We start from the raw sequence: 26,032 nt of genomic DNA on the forward strand, positions 1-26,032 counted from the left end.
GTGAAGAAAGAAAGAGAGGGAGAAGGTGAGATTCACGAGGAGAACAGATGGATGCTCAAGGGGGCTGGCAAAAAAGAGGGGAAGGTCACGTATTTATACTAGGTGCCGGAACCATCTGCGACACGGTACAAGCTCCAAGTAACGCAAGATAAAAGGCCACGTCCGAGCCACAACGTACAATGGACAGACAACGGGATTAATTACAGTGAGCAAGTTTCTGAGGCTAATTGTCTTTATATTTAGAGCTGGCCTCGTCTTTGTTTGCGCAGTTTGCTCGCGTGTCTTTGTCAAGGCGAGGCTCGAGGGGCCAAACAAGGCGAGTCGAGTCGAGATGACGCCTTTTTGATATTGAAATTGGATGCGATGCCGAGACGGCGCCAGAAAGTTGGGGATTAGTCAGCGGGATTTGAAACATGCTCAAGACAAGGGTTAGTGAGAGCAAGGACTAGGGTTCTCCGGTGGAAGCATGACCCTGGGTTAATGCTACTACCATGGGTTAGATTGATAACAGCCCAAGGGTTAATCACCACAACCCCCACCATCATCGGCAGATAGCAAAATTCACCGCCCGTCTCTGACATCTGCTGGGAGCCGTTCCCCGGACTTTTTTGTAAGACACAAATGATGACATGAGTCTATTGTTTCTGGGGAACAAGCCCAGAGAAGAGAAAAAGAACAAAGGAGGAAGAATTGACCAAGGAAACAGGAATTGGGCGGCCAATGGCGGGGCCAAGACACACTATATACGACAGCACATAGTCTGTAGGACTTGTCCTTGGACTGGCGACCTCTTGGCTCGTCTGCCCATGGCCCAGACTTTCTTCTACGCTGCGTCTAGCCCAGGTCTCAACCTCTATCTCCAAAGACGCCGACGCGATCAAGGCAGCCTTCCACTAGACCAGCCTAGCCAAAGGAGCATCCCCAGAGAGGACTCGTGTGCGTGTATCAGCAGAGAGAGCAGCCTTCTCAAGCCACTGTCACTGTCACTGACACTATGCCCACGCCCCTCTATTGTTTGAGTTCCTTTTTTGCGCTCAGTTTGATTAAACGTGAGGTCTCCTGGCAAGCCCGCTTCCAACTCACTCTCCCTCCGCGTCTGAGCTGAGAGCCGCTTCATCCACTCACCCAGCCAGACCTCCAACTCGCTGTCCAGGGTGAGGCTTGAAGAGAGGGGCAGAAAGCAAGACACATCCCCGCGCTATTTCTTTCTCACTCACAGACACATATTCTCTCTCTCTCTCATACGTGAATGAGCCGCTGAGGTGCCCGTGACCACTTTGTAAAGCTGGATAGTAACTATCTACATGTATGTAACGTACGTATGTGTCTGTGTTTGGCAGAGAGTCTTGGCCCTTTCTCCTTTTTCGGCCTGAGATCCCTGACGCCGAGCCAGGGAAGAAAAAAAGAAAACATACATAAAAAAACGCAGCGGCTGTTGGATCATCGACGTCCAACGTTGGTCGTTCTATTCTAGGTCTTTCCGTGCGTCCGGTTGAGTTAAGCTCGGCTTTTCATCTCATGCCCATTGTCCAGGGATAATGGGGAGGGGGGAGGTGGCAGCGAAGGATGGGGAAGAGGGGACGGACTTGTTGAAAGGAGGCAAGGAAACTCGAAGGAAGCTTTTTAGGGCAAGGACAGGGGGAGACCTTCAAGCTTCCCAGTGCGTCCAAGGAACAAACTCACAACCATGTCTTCATTCTCGTATGAATATGAATGAGATTCAGCCAGGTCGTCTCTTGCTGAGACCCAAGAAACGGGGCGGTCGGACTGCGGTAGCAGCGGCGGTTGCGGAGATGCGTTGGGCTGTAGAAAACGGTGTGATACAAGAGGGGAAAGGGGATAGAGGATCAGGGATCAGACACGCAGGGAGGAGCGCGGGGGGGTTCCCGGAAGAAGGCTTTTATTTTTTGAGTGTATGTGTGTGTGAGTGTGTCATTGAGCTGTTCAAAGCTCAGTGAGTCGGCATGAGAGATGAGAGATGAGAGGGTACGGTGAGCTGAGGATCTCATGGCTTGGTGAACCATGGGGCCGAGCCTTTGGCCCGGAGCTGGCAGTGGAGAGTGGGTTTGTGTGTGAGAGTGTGAGCGAGACATCAAAGTGAGAGGGCCTTTTATGGCTTGGTTTGTATCGCATATTCTTGTTCATTTGAGTTCAAGGCGGTGTTTCTTAGTGATTATACATGCATCAGGGGAACATAGATTCAGATGTCAAGACTACCACGGCACCGAGAACATGTAAGACGGAAGACGGAGTGTGACCAGAGAAACACAATAATCACATGATAGGGTTGAAGGGAGGGAGTGGATGAGAGACAGACAGATGTAGACATGCTGAGAGTGAGTGAGAGAGTGAGAGAGTGAATGAGTGAGATAGAGTGTGAGTGAGAGTCGCCGGTTCATTTGCTAGCTTCAGTTTCTTACGGCTGTCAGAAACGCTTTGCTTCCGTCGATCCGGGGAAAAGGAAGAAAGAAGAATAAAATGAATCAATAAACCCGCCAAGCTGTCTCTCTTGGAGCTTGGGGCTCTGCTGGCCTTGCTGCTCCTTCAGGCCTTCTTTGAGTCTTAGAGCACAGAGAGAGAGAGAGCGGCCGTTAGGAAAAGTTGGAGAATAGTGGAGGGGGTCCCGCTAACCGTTGTAGACAGGGGGAGGGGAGTGAAGAGTTGGTTGAGGAAGAGTGAAGCGACACAGCGACAAGCTGGGGAAAGCTCTGCGTTTCCACCTGCGTTGGAGCTTGCAGTTGGAGAAGCACCGTGAAGAACCCTTTTTGGATGTTCCGTTACAGCGACGGCGGGCGGGCTTGGGCTTGCGTGTGTGAAGCATGTGAGGGAGGCGTTGGACAAGTACGAATGAATGAGGATGAACGACATGCGTATGGGTATGAGTAGGGCATGAGCAGAGTTGCGTAGGGCATGAGTATAGCATGAAAAAAAAAGATTGATTACACTGCGGCGGCAAGGACAAGAGCTTCTCCAATTCTGCAAATACGAAGCCTGTCAAAACAGGGCAGGCAGTGGGGGAAACGCCGCACCTACCCGTTCAGCCTACATTTTCATGTATGTACATTCATACTCATCTTCACATGAGAGTGAGCCTGAGAATGAGCTGCCAGGGAGCACTCACAGCACATAAACCGAGACCAAGACCGAGACAGACAGCGAGCTGGAAGGGATGCGGTTGACAAGACACCAAGCCGTCGTAAAAATACCGCAGCAAACAGTCCAGCCAGAGCCTCAATGCCCAAGGTCTGCAGTTCCTGTCGTCCGTCTGGCCATTGCTAGTCTGTGCTTGAGTGTGTGGTGAGTAGTCTCGTCTCATTCAACATGCGGCTCATGTTCCCCCACTTTGTTTTCTCGCCAAAAGAAAAAATGGCGTCCTGAGACTCGAGGCATCCGCAGATCACGCGATGAAAACGCCGGTTCTGGAGAAGGCCCGTCTTGCTCCAAGGCGAGTCCGATTGCCAGACAGAGCTGCCCACTCACCCACCCACGCGCCCAGAATAGCATGACTGGCAGCTACAAGCATGATGTGAGGCTATGGCTATGCCCTATCTGCCAGGTGCCGCCGGCTCCAGGCCCGGCCTGAACAACAGGCGATTTCCCAGCGCTCATACCACCTGTTTTGTGGGAGAGGCCACCTGGGACAGGCTCCAGGACACGACAGGCGCTGCTGGGCCAGCCAGGATAGGGAATTCTAGCCCCCTTCCTGTCCCCCCATGTGCCCCCGCCCTTGGGTGTTTGTTGTCTCTTTTCGCTATGAGCTGCAGTCAATGTCGAGCCACTCGAGTGGGCGGCAGAAAGTGGTACGACTTTGGGCGCAGACTGACATCAGAGAGCAGCAATAGCAGCAGCAGCAACAAGTCACCACCGCACTAACACAACAGCGGCAAAAGCAACAGCAACAATAGCGCTTCCCCCGAAGGTCCTCCTCCCCCTCTGCTCCACTGGTCCTTTCCCTCCGCCAGCGGCTCTCCGTGTTTCCTGCCAACGTAACTATGTATGGGGTGTAGTATAATGCACATGTCCAGTTGGAGTTGGAGTTCCTCGCCCACCTGCAAAACGCTCCCCCTCGCCAGCTCGCCAACGGCGCTATCGCCTGCGTTTTCCAGACAGGGTGCTGCTAGCCCCAGCCCAGTCGAGTCTTGCTCTTGCTTGCTACTGTCTTACCGGCTTTACCCCTCATCACTCACTCACTCACTACCTTGCATGTATCTTGTATCTTATACAGCAAAACCTCCTAAGCGGAAGCGCATTGGCACTGAGAAAACTGCGAGATTGAGAATGAACACGCCATGCCACGAAACACTCCACCCATCACTACCGCCCGCCGCTTCTTCTCCATCTATACCCACACCCCTCTGCCCTCTCCCACCCACTCAGGCCAATGCTTGGGGGGGTAGACCTCCTTCCTTGTCTTGTTCTTTCTTTCTGCTTTGCCCCTCCGTCCCGTTTCGACCGCCCTGCGCTTGCTGTTGACGGCTAGCTTTGCTCGGTTTTGAAAGCTACGTTTCTACCTATCCATCTACACCTCCTTCACTCTCTCCGTTTACTTTAAATACTCGCCGTGTCCACCGTGTCTGGCTCATTCTTACTTCTCTCTCTTCCATCATCAGCTCTCAGCTTCCTCTTCATCTACTCTACTCTCATCTTCACTCACAGTCTAACCAGTCCTGCCAGACTCCGTTTCAACTCTCCACTTACACCACCTTTTTTCTTTTCCACACCCAAACCGCCATCATGTCTGCCATTCCCAACATTCCTACCGAGCAGTGGGCTCAGGTCATCGAGAAGACCGGCACCAGTACGTTTCAACCGGCCCTCGAGCCTTGCCTCTCCCGCACCGGCTCCTACTAACACTCTCTCTCCCAGTGCCCGTCTACAAAAAGGTGCCCGTCCGCACCCCCGGCCCCAGCGAAGTCCTGATCAACATCAAGTACTCTGGTGTCTGCCACACCGATTTGCACGCCATGAACGGCGACTGGCCCCTGGACACCAAGATGCCCCTGATTGGTGGCCACGAGGGTGCTGGTATCGTTGTCGCCCGCGGCGCTCTGGTCAAGGACATTGAGCTCGGTGACCACGTCGGTGTCAAGTGGCTCAACGACAGCTGCCTGACCTGCACCTACTGCCTGAACGGCGATGAGCCTCTCTGCGCCAAGGCCGCTCTGTCCGGCTACACCGTCGACGGTTCCTTCCAGCAGTACGCCGTCGCCAGCGCCGCCCACGTTGCGCGCATCCCCAAGGAGTGTGACCTCGAGGCCGTCTCTCCCATTCTGTGCGCCGGTATCACTGTCTACAAGGGTCTCAAGGAGTCCGGCATCAAGCCCGGCCAGCACGTCGCCATCGTCGGTGCCGGTGGTGGTCTGGGTTCGATTGCCGTGCAGTTCGCCAAGGCCATGGGTCTCCACGCCATTGCTATTGACGGTGGTGACGAGAAGGGCGCCATGTGCAAGTCTCTGGGTGCCTCTACCTATGTCGACTTTACCAAGTCCAAGGACCTGGTCGCCGATGTCAAGGCCGCTACTCCCGATGGCGAGGGCCCCCACGCCGCCATTCTGCTGGCCGTCACCGAGAAGCCCTTCCAGCAGGCTGCCGAGTACGTCCGTGGCCGCGGTACCGTTGTGTGCATTGGTCTGCCCGCTGGAGCCTTTATCCGCGCCTCTGTTTTCAACACTGTCATCCGCATGATCAACATCCGCGGTTCCTACGTCGGTAACCGTGCCGACTCGGCCGAGGCGCTCGAGTTCTTCCGCCGCGGCCTCATCAAGGCTCCCTTCAAGACCGTCGGTCTCAGCAAGCTGCCTGAGATCTACGAGCTCATGGAGAAGGGCCAGATTGCCGGCCGCTACGTTGTCGACACCAGCAAATAAGCTGCTGCTGCCGCTTCGGCTTCTTTTACCCTCGGGGGGAGGGGAGGAATTTCCATCTCGTGTCTCCTCGGGGCGTTGTGACAATTATCTAGTCTGGGGGGGCTAAACAGGCGAATCCTGTGTCCTGCCGCTTGTTTCTGTTTTAGTATTTGGTTTTCTGCTTTTGCGCTTTGTGTTTCTTACCATGATTATGAAGCCGTAGTCTTTATGCTACCTGAGAGCAAGGCCTTGAGTCTTGATGTTAATACTAGTTGCTTATGAGTACTTGGTGCCACCAAAGAACAGTAAAGTGAAGCTTGAATATTAAAAAGAACTGTGCATTGAGCCTCTTCGAAAGGATTGCACACATGTTACATGCGGCTTTCCGATCAAGAACAGCTGGGCACGTAGGGCTTAAGGCAGCATGACGTCGCAGGCATGTTCAGGGTCAGGGTTAGAAACTCGGTTTCAAACGCAGGGCGGGTCAGACATCTGTTTCCGGCGCCGTCAGATCAGATGTGGCTATTAGTGAGGCAGCTGGCAGTGACAGACTGGCAGCTGTCATGGCTGCATACATGCAAGGGCTAGTTTGCTAGTAGGAGAGGCTGAGGTGCCAGGCGTTGGAGATCGAAAGAAAAGTGCAAGAGCATGACATGAGAAGCTGGCAGTTGAGAAAGCCAAGAATCACGTTGTTTTTTTTTGTTAGTATTACTTACTGTGCCTTTTTCTTTTCTTTCCTTTTTTTTTGTTTTTTTATGTGCTTGCCAGTTGCTGTTAGTGCATGACTTTCGACGCCGCCTATAGCCATAATAAGGCCGAGGTACCTGCTAACCGAGCCGTACGTACCGCAAGGCCATTTTTTTTTCTTCTTCTTTGTTTACAAACAAGGCTACGGTTCAGCTGCATCCGTTTTGTTCTGCACAAGTCACTTTGTACCCAAAATACGACCAGCAGAAATTTCGCCTTCGTTTGCATCGCCGCCCATCGCCAAATCTCAACGCCCCCGGCCGGCATCGCCCTTTTTTTATTCTTTTATTCCGGCCCGTGTTGTATGACGCCTCGACGCTCTCGGACGCTTTCTGTGGCCCTGCCTGCGCGCTCGCCGGATTCCAGTTTTCCCTTCAACCTCTGAAGTGCAGTGAAGCAAAGTGACCCCACGCTGCGCCTGGATGTCTCGAAACGGGGCCTAGCTTTAGCTTTTTTTCTTTCTTTCTTTTTTGTTTTACTTGTGCCGGTTTTGGTTTTTGTCTTCACCCGGCCGCTCTCTCTTACCGCCGTTTATTCTTTTACTCTCGCCCCTTTTCGCCCGCGCCCGCCCAACCTCTAGAGTCTGCCACCTGCTCTCCCGGCCCAGCCTCCGCCTCCGCCGCCGCCGCCGCCGCCGCCTCCTCCCCGCCCCTCGCCGCAGAGCCCTCCGACCCACAAAATCCGATATGACATGGTGGTGGACGCAGCTGCTCCTTAAGTTCACCCTCATTGGCACCGTCATCCTGTGCCGCTTCCACCGCCCGCCCCGAGCCCCCACGGCCTTCGACAACTTCACCCACACCCTGATCTTCGTCTCGACCTTCTGGTCTGTCTGGTCCCGTATTGCCGAAATCGCCACCGGCTACCTCGACTTTGCGACTCTGACTTCGCGCATGGAGATTGTGCTCGTCAACAATGTCAACATGGCTGTGACTTTGCTGGCCTTTGTTTGGCTCGTCCTGAGATCGTGGCAGACGCTCTCCACCCCTGTTCCCGTCCTCATCAAGACCCTACATGTCGAGGTCCCAGAGGCTCCTGATGTTTCGCTCTCGGGCATCAGAAGCGATTCTGCCACGCTACAGTGGGCGCGCCCCTCGCAGACCCGCACCGTGCTGCGCTTCCTGATCCAAGTGAATGGCGTCAATGGTGAGTCTTGACCGCGTGGCGCTGGCTGGCTTTCTCTACCATGCCTTTCTCCCTGCTAACCCTTCTCCCCTCAGTCGGCGAATCTGCAGCCCAGGAAACTGCCATTACCGTCACTGGACTCAAGCCAGGCCATTTCTACAACATTCGTGTCATTGCCGTTGGCCTCAACAACTTCCAGGTCTCAAGCCCCGTCATCCGCTTGCAGACCTACGATATTAATGGCCGCCCTATCATGGCTGACGAACAGCTCCCTGCCAGCTTCCGTGAACAAGACGCCCGATCCCGCGTCGCCAGCGGCGCTGACCGAAACAAATCCACCACCACCGCCTCTGAAGGTCCTTCTGATTCTACCCCTGCGAATGCTCATGCTAGCACCGCCCAGCGACGAAACACCATAAACCGCAAGACTTCGCCTTCTGTGACGAGCTCCGACCAGCCTGCCCTCAAAGATATCATCGATAAGGCCGATGTGTCCCTCCAGGATCTCAATGACAAGTTTGAGCGGACCCGCCGCGAAATCGAGGAGACCGCCCAACAATACTCTCGCGAAGAAGACGACTTCAAGCAGCAGGAGGCCGACCTCAAGTCTGAGCTGGCAGAAAAGAAACGACTCAACAAGGAACGTGATGCCAAGACCGAGCAGCTACGCAAGCAAATGCGAACTGCTATGGAACTCAAACGCGCTGCCGACAAGGAAAAGGCAAAAAAGGAGCAGATCCTCAAAGACAAGGAGTCCAAGTTGGAAGCAATCCACATCTCCATCGCCAAGCTCGGAACGAGCATCAAAGACATGCAATCAAAGCGCAAAACCTTTGAAGAAGATACCAAGGCTCTCGATGAAGACTATATGAAAAAGACTACAAAGCTCGATGCCGACAACGCCAAGCTGGCTGAAGAGTGTGCCGCTCTTGAAGCCTCGTTAAAGCAAAAGGGCAAGCATGTTAAAGCCATGAAGCTTGAGCGCCACAAGCTTTCTGTTAGCGAGGACGGCGACGTTACCAACGAGGCCCATGCCAAGGTTGTAGCCGAAAAAGAGGCCACTAAGCGCGAACTTGAAAACCGCATCAAATCTCTTACTACACAGGGCCACGAGCTCGAAGTCCAATACCAAAACATTCGCCTACAGAACGAAAACCTTAGTCTCCACCACCATCAGCTCCAGCAAGGCTCCATGGCTGGATATTATGGACAACCCAACGCGAACATGGGTCCTGTCACTTCTACGTCGACTGAATTTGACCGCCAAATCCCTATAAGCAACCAGCAAGCGACTCTTCGCAATCGCCACGGTAGCAACAACATCTCCGAATCTCCCAGTATGCAGTTTCCCATTGTCGATACATCGTACAACGTGTCTGGGTTCCAACAGAATGCCAGCTTTCCTTATATCGACATGCCCCCTACAACAGAAAACTATGCCTCGGACGATGGCTTTACGCCTATAGAGTACAGGCATGCACCTAGCGGGCCGCCTCTGAGCCCTACTGCCACCTCTTTACTTCCCAGTGGTATTCTTGGCGACTTTAACGACATTAGCGATGGAGAGCGGGGTAGCCCCCTTCCTACCAACGTGACTGTCCCTTCTGCTCTCGCTGCTACACCACCGATCGCTGATGCTCAGTCACCAACTGTTTCGGACCCATCGCCTAGTCTGCTATCAAGTCCGCATGGATCATCTGGAAACCTGCCGTTTCCTACCCTTGGTCCAGAGACTCCTGATCGATCTAAAGTCCAAGGTTTGCGCGAATCGGCTCCTGTAAACGGACCTGCTATGAATCAACATCAGCACCAGCGTTTCACCAGTCTATTCAGCTTTCCAAAACACCATACCCGGCCCTCAGTTGAGGATGCCGATCTGGGCATGCCTTTTGGTTCGTTGCGCCCCTCGCAAAGCCAATCTCTCCCTCGACAAAACGACGGCCCACCACCATTGGATCACGACAAGAGAACGGGCTTTAGTCTTTTGAGCCGCAACACCATTCACACGGACTCGAGCGACGTGTTTGGTGCCGTTGGCTCTAGCCGGGTGCCAACCCGAATGCACAACCCGTTTTCTACGTCGGGAAGCCTGATTCTAGGAAGCATGCATGAGCGTGACCCCAGCAGTCCGCGTCCTTCGTCGATAGCTTCGGCCGAGCTGCCTAGGCCCTCTACTGATAGTGGATCGCCTTGGGGCTCGGGTGACCCTACTGCTGGTTTCTCCAAGAACCGGCCTTGGCCAACCGAATCTCGTTGGCACCACGCACGCAGTGCCTCTCGTCGCACATCCATCCATGGCGTCAATATCAATGCCAATCCTAGCAATGGAGGAGGTGCTTTTTTCGCCACGGAAGATGATGATATTCTTGACGAGAGGGAGCTCCAAAAGCTTCCTGCCCATAGAGTTGGCGTCATTGGTAGCCGGCCGCCGAATGCTCAGAGCATCTCTTCAGCCAGCGTAGCACGTCTGAACCCGAATGCGCCCACCTTTATGGCCAGTGCTTTCCAGCCTGATGGCGAGGGCGAGCAGAGCGATGGTCGCAACTGGGTTAGAGATAACAAGGGCCACACGATGACCGAGGACTATGGTCAGTCTCCCCCGTCCAGATTTATTGCCAGTAGCCCTCAGGGGTACTATGGCGATGATCCATTTGGCAAGTCCACCAAGCGTAGAGAAACAATCTCGGCAAACTCGCAGAACTTGGCATCGGCGTCGTCTTCCCATGAAATGCTTTCCCTTGCCTTGGAATCTAGTTCCGAGGGACACCAGGACAATAGCCTGATGAAGCTGTTTCGCAAGGGCAGTTCCAGCCGGTTTAGTCTGTCGTCTCGTCTGAGCAAGGAGACGGGCAGTCTCTTTAAAAAGGGACCGGGTAGCACGTCTGCCACGTCGGACCGCAAGGCATCGCTTGATGCGCGGTCTAGTCTCAGTCTGGGCGATGGTGCCGACGGCTACGACGAGAGTCTGCTGGCTTCTCCCACGGCCACTGCCACGACGACGGGCCATGCTGGCGATGTCAAGGACAGGGAAAAGGAGGGCCGCATGACGTCATGGCGCTTCTCAATGTCGAAGAAAAAGGACAAGGCTGCTGCGGCATCAACGAGAAAGGAGAATGTGGATTTAGACCGTGACCGCGAGCGTGGAACCGAGACTGAAATGCCCGGTGGCAGTACTGCCGACTACGAGTGAAGCGATTGTGTGTCGTGATGGATACGAGAGATAGAGTAGTTCAATTTCAAGCCCGTGGTTTCTTTATCGTTAGTGTTTCCAAGAGAATTATACTTGTCTTGCATCATCTCTATCTTTGAATCTAAGTCTGTATGAGTGCGTGTGTAGAGTCTTGTAAGTTGGCTCGGCGATGTATCCCCAAAGCGGTGAGCCGTGGCAGAATCATTGGATTTGTCGTGCCGACTTTAGCCTCGCTTCTAGCTAATGTCAATGTCACTCTGTTCTTCAGAACGCTCTGTCTGCTTTAGTCAGCAAAGCAAGAACATCTATTACTTTTCTTTCTTTCTTTCTGGTGGTGTTTGAGAGACTCCTCTCTATTTCTCTGTCTCTTTATATTTGGGTTGTCTGCCTGCCTATTCTTCTTGTCCCTCCTGGACGAGAAACAAGAGAAAGAGGGAAGAAAAAAAAACTTGCTCAGTAGAGGTTTGCGGGGCACTCGAAAAATATCAAACGACGACGACGACTAGAACAATTGGCTATAGCACGGTATTCTGAGCTAACGACGGCCTTTGAAGAAAAAAAATAACTAGCCGGCGCCTTTGAAACCGAGACGACAACCTCTCGCCGCACGGAGACAGAGCATCCTGCGTCTTAGACACCTCCCCCGAGGAACAGGATAGACCAGCCGAGGAGACAAGCGGGCGCCAGATTCTAGGCGACGAGAGACCGAAGAGCACGCCCAGGAGCTCGGCAGAAGAAAGACCCTCGACGCTACAGAGTCACTCGTGACGCATTGCCCCCTTCTACACATCCACACATGTCAGACTCTAGCTCAGACATCGGGGCCGCCCGCCGGGCTGCCATGCCCTCGCGCAATCCGCTGCCGCTCTCGGCGTCGCAGGAGGCGCAGGTACAAGAGATATACCGCGAGCGAGTGCGGCGGCACTGCGCGCCGGAGATCAAAGGTGAGTTTGTTCTCCATGGCGCCCCATCCTTGTTCTCTCTCCCTTGCTAACCGCCTTGCCAGCCTTTGCCGAATGCGCCAGCGGACGCACCTTTTCCGTGCCATTCGCCTGCAGCGACCCGCACCGCATCATGAACGCGTGCATGAAGGCGCACGCCACGCCGCGCGAGATGGACGCCGCGCGCGAGGAGTGGTTCGCCAAGCGGCTGGAGCGCGCCGAGGCGCGCGCCAAAAAGGCCATCAAGGCCGCCGAGCAGGAGGCCTTTGTGCGCGAGTGGTGGGGCCTGCCGCAAAAGGACGCCGACGAGCGCCGGCGCATGCTCGCCAAGCTCCAGGAGGAAGAAAAGATCGGGGGGCGCGCGGCGCCGAATCGGCCGCGGGTTGATGATGGTCGGTGAGATTGGAAAGGGAATGATGGAGAATTTGTAAAAAGAAGAAACAAAGAAAAAAAAGAGATGTGGGAGAGACAGCAGAGCAAGCCCTCTGCCTCTGTGTATTTTTAGATAAACTAGACGCGCCGCAGGAGAGACGCCCCTCGATGAGACGCTGCCGGGCCGTTGATTGCATATATACATCATGACGTTACGTGAGTACACACACTGCACTGCTTACACACACTACAAGCCTAAGAGGAGAAGAAATCAAACTGTTTGTGGTTGTCATTTTACGGCGTGGGCGAACGCATCAGGCGCACGCTCTTCAGCCCGAACAAGAATGTCTGTATAATATGTACGAGTACTATCAAGAACGCCCCCAACGCCTCCCAGACGTGGCCTTTAATACCTTTGGTGCCAAGCCGGTCTGGTGTCTTTTTTTTTAGTGCTTCATTTTTTTTTCTCTTGTTCTCATAATTGTCCGTCACAGCGTCAGTGTCTGCGCCTAGTTCTTCAGAGCCTCGGCCGGCAGCGTAGCCACCTTGGACTCGAACAGGGTGTTGGCGCGGGCCCAGACGCCGTCGTTCTTCCAGTCCTTGAGTTCAAGCAGGTGCGGCAGCAGGTCGTTGGAGAAGGCCTCGGAGGCTTCGCGCGGCAGCAGCGAGGGCAGGTGGTCAATGGCAATAACAGTCAACGGCTCACCCTCGAGGCCGGTGACGGGCACCGTGGGGCTGGAGAAGGTGGTGGCCACGTTGTACACGGGCACGGGGTTGTAGGGCGAGGTGGTGTCGGCGGAGACGTCGCAGATGACGGTGAGTTTGCGCTTGGGGGTCTGCAGCGACGGCAGGTCGACAAAGTTGGGGATCTTTTGCATCAGGTAGATGCAGTTGATAAAGATATCGCTCTCGACAATCTCGGCAAACGGACCGCCGACCTTGGTCTCGGCCACATCCCACTTGAGGATGTTCTCGGCGGGGATGCCGGCGGCAGTCACCATGTCGACGGCGCCCGTGCCGCAGCGGCCCAGTGCACCAATGATGATGACGCGCGGCTGGCGGCCAGCCTTCTTGGTGCCCTCGGCCAGCGCCGCCTTGACGTCGGCAATCAGCTTGTCCTGGATCGGGTAGCTGGTCAGCGCCGGCATGGGCTTGCCGGGGTTGTTGATCTGCCACGCCCAGTCAATCAGCGACGCCGCAGCGCCAGCAAAGCCGGCATGGTAGCCAAAGGCAGCGACACGGCGGCCGTTCTCGTGCGTCAGGAACTCCAGATCCAGCAGCGTGCCCCCGCCGCGGGGAAAGCGCGCCAGCACCTCCTGCCAGCCGCCCTGCTCCTTGTAGCAGTGGGCGAACTGGACGTGGGTGTGCTTAAGGGGGACTGGCGAAGAAAGTTAGCAATCAGCGCCAGCGGTACATGCTGGAGGACTCGCGCAATATCATGTCTTACAGGTCTCTTCGGGCAGCTCCTTCAGTCCGACAATGATGTGGTCGGCCGGAGCCTCGGTCCAGCTACCGGTCGGCACCAGCGTGGCGCCGGCGTCCTCAAACTCCTTGTCGTCAAAGACGCGCATCGTGCAGCGCTCGACATTGACAGTGTAGCCGGCGGCAATCAGCGCCTTGGTGGTGGTGGGCGTCAGAGCAGACCGGTGCTCCAGAGGCTATCGGGACGGGGCAGTCAGTACATGAGGAAAAAAGAACGGCCATTGCCTATGACGCACACAGCATGCGGGGCGGTTGCGGGATCGGAAACAGGGCAAAAAGGCAGGCGTACCTTGGTCTCGGCGCGCAGATGCAGAGTGGTCGACATGGTGGCGGTTGCGTGGAAGTGAGGAGGGAAAAAAAGGGCTGTGCGTAGAAGAAGCAGAGAATATCTGAGAGGAGAGAAGAAAAAAGAGAAGAAGAAAAAAAGATGGTGATGGACTCGGACTGCTTGCAAGTGGTAATTGCTCTGTTTCTAGGCGATAAATAGTGGGGGTGAGGGGGAGTCACGTCAAAAACGGCAGGCAATTGAAAGCTGGGAAGGAATGGGCAGGAAATATTCTACTAACAAAAAGACGAGACGGAAAGAACTGCTGTGTGCAGCGGGAAACTGCAGTTAATAGCTATCTACATAGAAATGTCGCTCCCTAAGACCTGAGGCCAAGCGATGAGTCAGCGGCTCTCTGACGCACCGCAAAAGCCACCAACGGCATGTTGCAATGTAGTTGACTCATCTGCCTCGTTGAAAACCTTGCATCGTCATGGGCACCTTGACTCAGCGCCGCGTGTCTCTCTTGTTCCCTCGCCCAGTTCTTGTTTCCTCGCCCAGTTTTTGTTTTCTCGCCCAATGCCTCCACGCAGCTCCCACAGCGGTGACTCTGCCGCGACTCCACTAAAGCCTGGCTCTCGCGTCCGCCGCCTGTCCCACCAGCCCGGCCACCGCCTCTGCCACGCCCCATGACACCTCGTAGCCGCGGCCACCGACGCCGTACGCGTGCACGACGGCCGGCTTGCCGGGTCCGAGGATCTCGCGCTCCAGCCGCATGCCGCCGCGCCGGCCCGGCCGCCGCCCCACAATGTCGCGCGCCCAGCGCAGTGGCCCGCCGCCCATCTCGGCGGCGACGAAGCTGGCGTTGGTCGTGGCAAAGGCGCAGAGGAGTGCTGTTCGGGTCGAGGCGTCGGGGTGCGGGCTCAGGTCATGCGGTTGCTTGGTGCCGCCGATGACAGTGCCGCCGGAGAAGTTGCGCGGAATGCAAAAAGTCCATGTGCCGTCTCTGCGCTGGCGCGTAATGGTCTTGGAGCACGGGTTTGATACAACTGCGGTTTGGCCTAGGCGGGAGTCAGATTAGAAAGGCCAACGGGAAAATAGCAGCAGGACTCACCTCGGATCGGGAACACATTGGCGTCATCAAAGCCCCACCCCGAACAGTTAACCACGGCCGCAACAGCTCCAATGCGCGCGTCTTCTGCAAACGCTTCCTCGAGAGCTTTTAATTCCTTGCGCACAAACAAACAGCCGCCCATGGCTAGCTTCCGTCCCAGATATGCCAAGTACATCATTGGATTCACGCACCACGTGTCATACTCGCACGCCCAGACAACACCCGACGGCATTTCCGCCGGTGCCAGCAGTCGAAATCCCGCCATGCCAAGCTCGCGTGCGCGCGCCTCTGTAAGCTCCGTATACTCGGGCAACGCCACCTCGAGGTATTCCTCGGCTTTGACAAAGCTCACGCCCGCAGCAGCCGACGCCACTGGCGGGCCCACTGCTGCCGCCGCCACGGACGCATTGTCCTCAGCCACTACACGGCGCATGTGTGCAAACGTGGCGACAGCGAAGCTATGGTCGCGCTCTTCCCACGCCGTCGTGGCCGGCACCCATCGGTTGTGCGCACCGGCCCATTGCGAGGCGTAGTCGATGCGGCGCGTCGCGGGGTCCGGTCCGGCAAGGTCAATGGGCTCAGGAAAGTCGCGGGCGATAATGGCAACACGGTGGCCAGTGGTTTGCAGGTATAGGGCGCAGCTGAGCCCAATAACGCCAGCGCTGGGAGGGATTCATGTGCGTGAGTATGTGGACAGCCATAAACTTGGAAATAAAGTCAGGAGGGCATTGGGCAGTGTATAGAGTGGCTCTTGCCAGTATGGACTCACCCAATGACCACGATGGCCTTCTTCTGTCTATCAGCCATCTTTGCTTGTAGTGGACCAAGATAAAGAAGAGTGCCATCGGGGCACTATCGGATCTTGAGATGGAAGCCATGATATGACACTAACCCTGACACCAAGATGAGCCAATAGGGTTGTGCTGCTGATCAGATAAGGGGTGTAAGTCACTATTACGTGGGTTGTGTAACCCTTAGACGTAACTCTTCCTCCATCCTCCATCCTCCATCCTCCACCCACCGGCGCTTAACAGCATAAAGATGCCAGCGGCACACTCGCCCAGCGTTTCGATTGGCCAAACAACCTGGTCCTGGCCAAAGACCCCAGCGCAAGCTCAACGAGCTTGCATCTGGACATGGGCTGTTGATCCTGTAAAGACGGCCGTACAAGCGCCCGGCGGGAAGAGAGACCAGGGAAAACGACACGGGAAAAAAGAAAAAAAGACAAGGCCGTCATATATGCCCACAGCGTATACAGAGAGCAGACTCGTGCGAGTCGTGGGCGCGCGGTGGGAGCCTATGACGGCTGCGGTGGAAACAGTAAAGCAAAGAGAAAAAAAAAAAGCTCCGGTCCTGTGTATAACACCACATAGAGCTGCTGCTGTGCCGTCCGTGTTCTTCTTTCTCTGACACAGCATCTCTTTGTTCTCTGGCATCTATTGGCGTATGGTCACTGCCTCTTCCTTATTGCCGATATCCTACTTCTAAATATATATCCTTCACGTCTTGTTCTGTATCTATGCCGTCTGCTAAACACCAGGCCCAGGGCAGCTTCTCGCTGTTCCCGGCCCCACACACTTACACCGGCTCTCCGCCACTGTCTCGTATACACCGGCCATCTGTGGACACATTCGTGACCAGAGACAGCCCAGTTGGGCAGAGCCCATCGTCGGGGACGAGGGCCGGAACACGGCCACAGATTGAGGCAGCTGTCGCTCCGCAACAGCCCACTCCAGTCTCGCCCGAACAGCCCCCGCAGCCAGAGCCCCCGCTGCTCGTCCCGTCCTCATCGCCTGAAGAGCTTCCTCCGCCCCCACCGCCACCGCCGCCGGCTCTGCCATTCCGCAGCTCGATTGCAAAGATACCTTTGCGCGACCACCGCGAAGAGACTTTGTCTGATGCCTCAACATCACTCACCATCCGGTCCATCTTCCCCGTCTACAACCCCGACGTGCCGCTGGCGCAGCAGGAATACTTCCCGACACAAACCAGCCCAACGCGGATCCGCCGCAGCATCATCAGCCGGCCCTTGTACTCTCTGCCGAGCGGCAGCGGCAGCCATGTGGAAGAGGGCATCCCTCCGCTGCCTTCGTTGGTCGGCGTAGGAAGTCCCACATCCGCCGAATCAGTGCCCGTTGTATCTCCTCTATCATCACAACCAGAAACAAGCATTAATGCTTTGGGCCTCAGCACCAGCCAAGTCCAGCCCCACAGCAATACCGCCGAATGGCCTCCGCCACCACGTCGCCACGCTGTCGCAGTACATACACCGCCGCCGCCGTTACCCAAGCCGAGTCCGGCCGATGCCGTCAAGAGCCTGTGGAAAGTAACCAACGGCTGGAAAGCGACTGAAGCCGAAGGCCGCGTGTACTGCCTGGCGCTCACCAAAGAGCCCGACGCGCTGGTCTACACGCTCTCGTCGGCCACACAGCCCTTTTACTCGCTCAAGCTTGACCCAACATCGGCCTCGGCGCGCATGACGCTTTCTCGCCTCGACGTGACCAAGGCCTCGCGGGCCTCGAGCAGCAGCGCCGCCACTGCCGTGCCGGAAACCAGCAAGCACTGGTACAAGGCTATCAGCACTGTGCTCGAGGAAGAGAGCCGGCTGCACCCGCCCAACGACGGGCTCGTGGCACTGCTGGACCCCGCTGCCGCGCAGCAGATGGCGCGCGCCAAAGCCCATGACCCCGCTGCGCTGCAGATGGCCGCCAATGAATGCGCGCGCCTTGTGTGGGACGCCGACAGCGCGACGTACTACCTGGTGCACCCGGCGCTGGCGGCGCCGTTCTACATCTCGATTGCGCGCTCGGGTGCGGCGGCTGGCGGGACGGGCGGCGGCTCGGGCCGTGTGGAGTACACGCTCGAGCACCACGAAGCGCAGCAGCACCTGGCGCGGCTGACGCGCGACTGCGTGCAGGGCGGCGGAGGGTGTCTGCAGCTTGACACGGGGCTGGCGGCCAAGATTGACGCCTTCTTCACAGTCGACGTGGCGGTTGCGGCGCTGATGCTGGTGGCGTACCGCGATGAGCGGAATCTGCGCTTTAGCCCAGTGTTTGATCCGCCGCCGGGGGCGCAGGACGGACGGGAGGCTGCGGCGCGCGCAATCAAGAGCCCGGGGCTGCCGGCGCCGGTAAAGGTGCGCGGGCGCATGTTCCGTAGGAGTCCCGAGGGCGATGAAGCAGATGAGCCGCGCGCAGGGCTCGCGGGGAGCTTGCGGCGGCTGGTAGATAGACAGCGGCGGCGAAAAGACCGTGCAGGCGCAAGGCAGGGGTCGTCTGTCAAGGTGGAGGAGTTTGAGCTGGATGTGGAAAGCCAAAATAGCTGGTACGGGCAGAACAAACATGGCACAAGGGCCACGGCAACGCAGAGGGCTGTTTCGGGCGAGTCGGATGAAAAGCTACCGTGGCCGCTGAGGGTGGTGGTGGTAGTATTCAAGGGCATGTTCTGGGTGGTCGTGGTGTGTGTCAAGGCGGCGCTGGTGGTGGCCAAGGGCGTCACACGGTGTCTCGGAGTCAAGTACTAGATATCGGAGAAGAGCGTCAGAACAGAGCAAGGCTCACATGTCCAAGCAATCCAGATCTCAGGAAGAACGGCGCAGACCTGCCAATGAACATGAGAACATGATTGATGAATTCATAAGAACAACGCAAGGGACCAAAAACAACAAAAGAAATAGCCAAAAACAACGCCATGTGCCTGCCGCTCCCCTCCTCCTATGCTTCCCCTCCCGTCTTTTCGGCCTCTACCGCTTCCGTGTCCGCACCATGATCTTCTTTCCCTTTTTCGTCACACCGCCTGACGTCGCCGTCTTGGCCATCTTGGCCTGCTGCTCCGCCATCAACTGCTCGGCGCGGGCAATAGCCCCGAGCTTCTGCTCCATGGCCTCCAGCCTGTTGGCCATCTTGCGGAGCCGGATCTCCTTGTCGCCTGGTTTCGGGGCGTCCTTTGCCGGCTTGTCTTTGGCGGTGTCGTCGTCATCGTCACCGTCGCTGCTCCAGCCACCAAAGTCGTCCAGATTGGAAGGGTCAAAGTCGGCCATGTCCAGGTCCTCGTCATCCCCCTCTTCGTCGTCGTCATCCTCCAGGCCTTCCAGCATCTGTGCACGCTCCGCTTCGTCATCAGCAAACACAATCTTGGCCTGGCGCGGCTGGCGCACCGGCACCATGACGCCGGCGTCTGAGATGCCCTGAGCCAGGACCAGCTGCTCGCGCAGCTTCTGCACGTCCTTGGCCAGATGTGTGCGCACGGAGCGGACGTACGCAATGTCCTGCGTCTTGAGCAGCCGCGCCGTCTCCTGGTCTAGCACCTTGTTGCCGCGGTTGCCGTCGACCAGCCCGTTGAAGGCGCGGCCGCGCGACAGGCGCGAGCCCGGCCCGGACCGCGACATCATACCAAAGTAGAATTCGTCTTCGTTGCGCTCGGAGGCCTTGGCGCGCAGCTGCTTCAGCTGGGCCTTTTTCTTGTTGAAGTCCTTGGCACGGAGGGTGTAGTCCTGTCATGACAGAGAGAGAGCGCGGGGAGACGGGTTAGCAGACGGGCTTAGCGCAGCGAGGCAAACAGACGCCTAACTCACCTTTTTCTTTTCCAGGAGACCCAGCTTCTTGCGCTCGAGCGGCTGGGCTCTTTCGCGGTGCGGCCGCCGTGCAACGGCGTTGCGCATGGTGGACGACATGGTGGGCGGAGGGTAGTTCGGGGCGCGCCAAGGAGTGTGGCAGAGGTGGTTTGTCGTTGGTCCGGAGCACCAGAGGTGGGGTCTATCAATCGGATCGGGTTCCTGAGCGGCGCAGATCGAGGCGTGGGTGGTGGTCGTGGATGGCCGGCAAGGAAACGCTGAGCCTGGAGCTGGGCCGCAAGTATTTCTCGGCGCAGGGCGGCAGAATTTTTGAAATTTTGGGCGGTGAGTGGGCGTAGGTCTGGATAGTCAAAAGAGCAAAAGTATGTAGCTATTCTGCGAGTGCCACTGGCTGCCTTTAGTGGAGATACCAAGAACAGGGCGTCCACTGTAGCTTCAGGTACTACAGGGGCTCCTCGCACTATTTTCAAAAAACAATGGCTTGACTTTTTTGGGATGAGGGTGAATATATCAGTGAATCGCTGCTTCCTTCTCATGCTCTAGCTAGGTTCTCTCTTCTCCCTCTCCCTCAAATATCTGACAGCATTCCCTTCGTACAAGACGATAAACCTCAAGTCAGCGAAAACGACACGACATGTCTGACAAGATTATCATCAAGGGATTAGCCATTCAACCGCAAAGCCGGCCGCCTCTCACACCTTCCTCGAGGCATCCAAAGTCTCGGTGACTCCCGATGAAATGGTGTAGCCGATTAGATTGATCAAGCCCCCAGACATTTCCATCGTTGGGTTTAACAGTTGGTGCGAACAACTCCGCAATGCCATGCTCTGCAGGACACGTCAGCTCTGTTCTTGAAGACGCTCTGAAGCTGAATACTCCTCACGCCACAACTGCACACTACACACAACAAGATATGATTCAAGAATTCCGTCCAAGTGCTAGTTTTTCCTCCAGCAGTTGGCTTGTTTGGAACACTCAAGCTCGTCGAAGAAGATGTGTCAACCTCTACTCTGCTCTCTACCACAAAGAAATATGTCGACATTCTCTCCCCGTCCTGTGCAAGCCCAAGTGTACCTACCTTGATGCGCCAAGCCACTCCGTGCCCAACTCTAAAAAGAGAGTCAAAGATAACAAGAAAAAAGCGAAAGTCAAAAGAGACTTCTAAAGGAACTGTCAGCTCTCTACATTCAGATTTGTTTCAAGTAGACTAGTGGTGCATCTCGCTCCATTACTTCGAACAAAAATAGCCTCTCTTCTTCTTCCTCTGTCTCTGTCAAAGTCGTCGCCTTCTGTGGCAAAGAATTCAATATGCTAAGCAGAGCTACCATATATTGTTCCCAGATGTTCAAAGCTCTCTAGTAACTTTTACAATGTCCTTCACGTTCCCAAGAAGAAAAGATGCTCTCGCATTTTCAATTGCTCTATGGGTCACAGGACCGTCGAACTCCCGCATGACACCTGTTTGTTGGACAATCGCGAGATGTTTACCTTGTTGATCGTTACGAAACACTAAAGACACTGAAACAATACACATTTCCCAAGGCATCCGCCTTGAAGGCCTCAGCTGAATGGCGTTCTATTCTATAATGAACATTATTTATCTGCGCACATTGTGCCACAATTAGCCACGACGGGACGTCGTGCAAAAGCCCCGCTAGAATACCTTCATCTCGACCTACTTAGCCGGCAATAAGCCTTACCACAGGCTACATCGTCTATCGATTTCCCACTCGCAAATCAGTTTCTTCTTGCAGTGGATGAATTTTCCTTGTAAAAATGGGCCCCCCACGCCCATATCAAGAAGAACATTTCGAGTCCTATCTAAATGTTATCGAGAAACTTTGCGCACAGTTTTGTCGCTGTCTAAAGTTTCTACACTCCGATGACGCATCAGAGTTTGAAAGCAATTCTTGTCGTCTTCTTGCAGACAAAACAGGTATTACATGGCAACGCAGCACTTCTTACGCTCATGAACAAATGGCATGGTCGAAAGAAGTGTTTGCACCGTGATTGAGACATTGTCTGCCACACACGATGCTGCTGATCTTCCAAACATAACAAGCGCGTTGTTACCAAAGGGATGTCGAGTTTGTCCAGGACAAATTTCCCCTACAGACGTGCATCAAAGCCCCACGACCCGTGCCTGAAATCTCAGTCTCACAAGCTCTTGCTGGTCCTGAACAGGATCGATGGCGTGAAGCGATGCAGAAGGAACTAAAGTCACTTGAGTCCTACGACTCTTGGGATGTCGTTCCAGCTCATGTATCCCCACGTCGGCTCATAAATAGCATATGAGTTCTTTGCAAGAAGGAAGACGGAACAATGAAGGCCAGATAATGTGCATGCGGCTACGATGAACAAATCACGTCTGATATAAGCGCTGTAGTTTGAACGGAGTATCTCTGCGAATGACCATGGCACTCGTCACCTCGCGAAGCCTCATTTACCATCACATTGATGTAAAATCCGCGTTCTCAAATGCTGAACTCAATGGGCCAGAATACATTCGGCCACCCGCTCATACGGGCTTTCCACCAGACCATGTTCTCAGACTGAAGAAGGCAGTCTACGGTCTTAGATCCGCTCTCAAACGCCGGCAAGAACTGCTGCGCTCTCACCTGAGCAACCGAGGGCGTAATTCACTCAAGAATGACGTTAAAATGTCCCACCAACGGTCACATCTGGATGGCAGCCTATGTCGATTACATGCTGGTTATATCCGAAGAGCTTAGCAATGTTGAAGACGCCATTTCTCGACTGTCTGCTGAATTTCAGCTTTGCAGTCTTGGCTCCGTCAATTCTTTCCTAGGGATCACACTTCAACCATTCCGATTAGCGACAACAATTTGAACGATCAAGAGTCTGAATAACTCTTCTAACCGATCTTGAGCTGTATCGAAGTATTGTAGGGTCACTCCTACATATATTCTTGTTCACTTGTTCAGACATTTCGCAAATGCAACTTCTGGACGCATATTTATGACTGACGAGTCGCCTATGGCGTGGAGAGCGCGCAAACTGACAACTGCCGCTCAAAGCATCAGCAAAGCTGAATACGTGGCCTCGCCAATCCAGCCACCACTTCAACATGGTCCAAACAAACCTTTGTTCGAAGAACTGTCTTGAAATCGAGAAAGCTGAATCCACCCGAAGTCCAAAACGAACAACCAGAACGCACTTGCTGTTACCAACAGAACGAAAGTCTTCACTCGGGACAGCCACACCACGTGACCTCGTCTCTCATACCACTTAGCATTTAGTCCTATTTTCCTCTTAGAAAATCTCTTCAATAAATTATTCCTCATGCAAAATCACCACATCTTCTCTAAACCTAAACGCAAGCTCAGGCTCCAGACCACGGGTAATTATGGTCAAGACATCCGCATTCCTCTACTAATCCTTCATTGTATCTCAGAGGGAAATTCTTGAGTTCCGAGAACTCGCCGTGTCCTGACCTGCCCGGACTATTAGCGCCATTGCACAACCTGGGAGGGTCCGAGTACTGTGGTGCCCCGGCCATGTCGGCATCGAAGGCAACGAGCGTGCCGACGTGCTCGCCAAGGCGGCCTGCCGGGAAACGCCCGCTAGCCTTATGGCAACAGTTGCGGAGGCCAAAGCAGCCACTAGGTGCCGTTTCTTTGAAGAGGCCTCGAAGTGGTGGCAGAAGACGACACCTGCCTCCTACCGCGAATTGGAGATCCCCTGGCCCCGAGGGCCCCCAAGGAGCTCCGACTCCCAAGACGCCACCTCGGCTTCTTGATTCAATGCCGGACCGATCATGGTGACTTCATGTCATACCACGAACGGTTTGAGCACACCGAAGAGGCCAAGTTAACCGTATTCCACCCCACTTCTCCAAAGTGTACTCCAACTATGTTTTCGTCCATCCCTAAGGATGGTATTACCCGGTCAAACGCACATACCACCCTCTCGCTCAACTTTCAAAAACCACATTTGCAAAAACATCAAGGCATCGTTTTTTAACAATATACCAACAAAACACAACCCTATACATGTTATTTTTTCAGGATCCCCTGCGCCTGCTCTCTGGCTTCCCAATGAGCCTGTCTTTCTCGCAACTTGGCCTCTCTACTTTCCAGTCTCTCTGATCTCTTCAAGGCCCTCTCATGCGCCTTAAGCGCGCGCTCTGCTTCATCCAGCCCGATGTTGTCGACTATATTACGCACATCTTCAGCATTCAATGCAATTACTTACCCAAGGTGATGATTGTGAGAGAACTGGTCGTAACTACGTCGCGTTTTTGTCGCTTATTTCTTGTTCAGATCATGTTCAACTCATTCAGTGTAGAGGGCAGGTTTCTCCGGTTGAAGTGGGTAAACGCAATAGTTTGATATCTCCAGCGACGGACGCACTTTCGGTCACATTAGCAGTCTCTTAGTTCTCAAAAGCTGTTCTTTTGACGAGTTTTAGCTGCTTCGTGACCTGCATTTGGTTGTTTCCCAAGCCGAACTGAAATCCCGTCCCGTCAACATTCCAGATATCTGCGTCGACAACACCGTACTATAAGATGACTTCTTGAAGACCAAGGAACCATTTATTGATGACATCTACTCTTTCTACTTTTTTCTCTTCGCATCAAGAGTCTTTTGGCATAGAGCTTTGTACTCTTTGCGAGCGAGACATCGAATGACACAGTTCTTACTGAGGATGGGGGGGGGGAGCTCTTCGTTGTCTGAAGAACATCACGATTTCAGGATGTTGTTGACAAAGAACACGATGATTTCCTTTGGCAGAGGATAGTTTTAGCTGTCGTATAGATCAATGTATCTAACCAAAGTACTCTCTTCAGTATCAGGGAACAGCCGATATGGCAATTTCTTTCCTCTGGCTGGACAGATGCAATGAAGGCGCGATATGAAGACGTATTTAAGACCACGAATTGACACGCCATTTTTGCAATAGATATTTATGGATTTTTTTTCTATAAAAGATACTGCATGGCTTAGAATGGCCTCGATTTTTAGCAAGATTTGACTTATTTTTGCGAGCGTTACGACGCGATGAAACATCCGATGTGTAAGTGGTGATGTTTTTTTGAAAGTAGAGCGAGGGGGTGGTATGTGCGTTTAACCGGGTAATACCATCCTTAGGCATGGATGAAAACATAGCTGGAATGCACTTTGGAAAAGTGGGGTGTAATACGGTTAGATCTGTAGCGGCCAATAGATCTGGAGCGGCCAATAGATCTGGAGCGGCTTGTGGCGGGGGAAGTTCGCGTCCCGGCGAGGGGCACGGTTCGCATCGGTTTCTCCAGTCATTCTTGCTGATTATTCGTGAAAAATTGTCCCTTTTTGTGTCGTTTTCAGTAAAGCACGGGCTCATAACCTTTTGGGGTGAGGGTGAATATATCAGTGAACCGTTGCTTCCTTCTCATGTTCTAGCTAGATTCTATCTTCTCCCTCTCCCTGCCTTTGTATCCCAGGTCGTGGGAACTGTGGGTCTCCATGTGTGAGTGTCTTGCGATCACGTGTCATCCTGTACCCTGGCTGTACCCTTACGCTAACTCAACAGGCGGGCAAGCGACAGACATACCCCGGAGTGTCCGGGAGGGAACGGGCAGTCACCGATGAGTCAGCCAACGCCTCACCGACCCACATACCATCAGCCACAGCCAGGAGGAAAGATAAAACGGCCAGCTAGGCCGAGGACAGGAGAAAGGATAGAGATGGAGGAATGATGCAACCATTCAGAGTCTACTTTATTATTGATTCATTCACCCCCATTGATATAACTGATAACTGCTTGGAACATATCATACCCTACCCGCTTTCCACAAAAAGTGAGGCGTGGCACGGTTACGACATCGAAGTTGTCAAAGTATATTCTGCCCGAAAGGGAAACCGCCCCACCCATCGGAACAACTATATTCTGTTGTATCGGGGATCAAAGCAAAGCTGGGTAGAATTTAACCCTCAATACACTGTGCGAATATAATCCAATTACAAAAGCATGTATATCATGCCTCATAATCGAAAGCTTCATCTGACTACCGACCGCCACCAAGCACAGCCATGGCTGGCCATGATAGACGCGGTAGTCCTCCTGGCTACGGCATCAAGCCGCCGTATACTCGCCACATCACCAGAGCTCTCTCGGTTGCAACGGCACCGGGGCTTCCAGGCTCAGCGGCCCAGGCCCGGCCGATGGCGAACGGTCTGGCGCAGGCTCAACAGGCCCCTCAAAATAGAGACCGTACCACTCGGGCTATGACTCAATATGAGTCCTCGGTATCCTCCTGAGAAAATTGGGGGTGGGCGTTGAAAGCTAGCTGGGTGTAAGCAGGCCAGGGTCTTTGTTATTGATGCCAGGTATAATCGCTCCATAGATCTCCCACATTCCACGCATGCACGTGCCCT

The 26,032-nt window shown here is 54.5% G+C and overlaps 8 protein-coding genes across 8 annotated transcripts; 5 read left to right on the top strand and 3 right to left on the bottom strand.

Moving 5' to 3' along the window:
- Positions 1-4,734: 4,734 nt before the first annotated feature.
- BROUX77_001044 (uncharacterized protein) lies at positions 4,735-5,867 on the top strand (the record flags this gene model as incomplete). The annotated part of the gene is made up of 2 exons (XM_073745430.1): positions 4,735-4,798; positions 4,867-5,867. The coding sequence occupies 2 exons, from the start codon at positions 4,735-4,737 to the stop codon at positions 5,865-5,867; spliced, it is 1,065 nt and encodes a 354-aa protein (XP_073609279.1).
- Positions 5,868-7,279: 1,412 nt separating this feature from the next.
- On the top strand, positions 7,280-10,908 carry BROUX77_001045 (uncharacterized protein; the record flags this gene model as incomplete). The annotated part of the gene is made up of 2 exons (XM_073745431.1): positions 7,280-7,739; positions 7,814-10,908. 2 exons carry the CDS (start codon positions 7,280-7,282, stop codon positions 10,906-10,908), a joined length of 3,555 nt encoding a protein of 1,184 aa, XP_073609280.1.
- Positions 10,909-11,704: 796 nt separating this feature from the next.
- BROUX77_001046 (uncharacterized protein) lies at positions 11,705-12,249 on the top strand (the record flags this gene model as incomplete). Its single annotated transcript, XM_073745432.1, has 2 exons — positions 11,705-11,852; positions 11,915-12,249. The coding sequence occupies 2 exons, from the start codon at positions 11,705-11,707 to the stop codon at positions 12,247-12,249; spliced, it is 483 nt and encodes a 160-aa protein (XP_073609281.1).
- A 481-nt stretch (positions 12,250-12,730) lies between these two features.
- On the bottom strand, positions 12,731-14,028 carry BROUX77_001047 (uncharacterized protein; the record flags this gene model as incomplete). The annotated part of the gene is made up of 3 exons (XM_073745433.1): positions 12,731-13,599; positions 13,669-13,879; positions 13,993-14,028. 3 exons carry the CDS (start codon positions 14,026-14,028, stop codon positions 12,731-12,733), a joined length of 1,116 nt encoding a protein of 371 aa, XP_073609282.1.
- Positions 14,029-14,592: 564 nt separating this feature from the next.
- BROUX77_001048 (uncharacterized protein) lies at positions 14,593-15,889 on the bottom strand (the record flags this gene model as incomplete). Its single annotated transcript, XM_073745434.1, has 3 exons — positions 14,593-15,029; positions 15,083-15,744; positions 15,852-15,889. The coding sequence occupies 3 exons, from the start codon at positions 15,887-15,889 to the stop codon at positions 14,593-14,595; spliced, it is 1,137 nt and encodes a 378-aa protein (XP_073609283.1).
- A 712-nt stretch (positions 15,890-16,601) lies between these two features.
- On the top strand, positions 16,602-18,605 carry BROUX77_001049 (uncharacterized protein; the record flags this gene model as incomplete). The annotated part of the gene is made up of 1 exon (XM_073745435.1): positions 16,602-18,605. One exon carries the CDS (start codon positions 16,602-16,604, stop codon positions 18,603-18,605), a length of 2,004 nt encoding a protein of 667 aa, XP_073609284.1.
- A 219-nt stretch (positions 18,606-18,824) lies between these two features.
- Positions 18,825-19,754, bottom strand: BROUX77_001050 (uncharacterized protein; the record flags this gene model as incomplete). Its single annotated transcript, XM_073745437.1, has 2 exons — positions 18,825-19,574; positions 19,656-19,754. 2 exons carry the CDS (start codon positions 19,752-19,754, stop codon positions 18,825-18,827), a joined length of 849 nt encoding a protein of 282 aa, XP_073609285.1.
- Positions 19,755-25,687: 5,933 nt separating this feature from the next.
- On the top strand, positions 25,688-25,915 carry BROUX77_001051 (uncharacterized protein; the record flags this gene model as incomplete). The annotated part of the gene is made up of 1 exon (XM_073745438.1): positions 25,688-25,915. One exon carries the CDS (start codon positions 25,688-25,690, stop codon positions 25,913-25,915), a length of 228 nt encoding a protein of 75 aa, XP_073609286.1.
- Between the last annotated feature and the right edge of the window lie 117 nt (positions 25,916-26,032).

Source organism: Berkeleyomyces rouxiae, assembly GCF_048999995.1.
Source record: "Berkeleyomyces rouxiae strain 22BRR77 chromosome Unknown BrBRR77_ptg000001l, whole genome shotgun sequence".
Classification (NCBI taxonomy): domain Eukaryota; kingdom Fungi; phylum Ascomycota; class Sordariomycetes; order Microascales; family Ceratocystidaceae; genus Berkeleyomyces; species Berkeleyomyces rouxiae.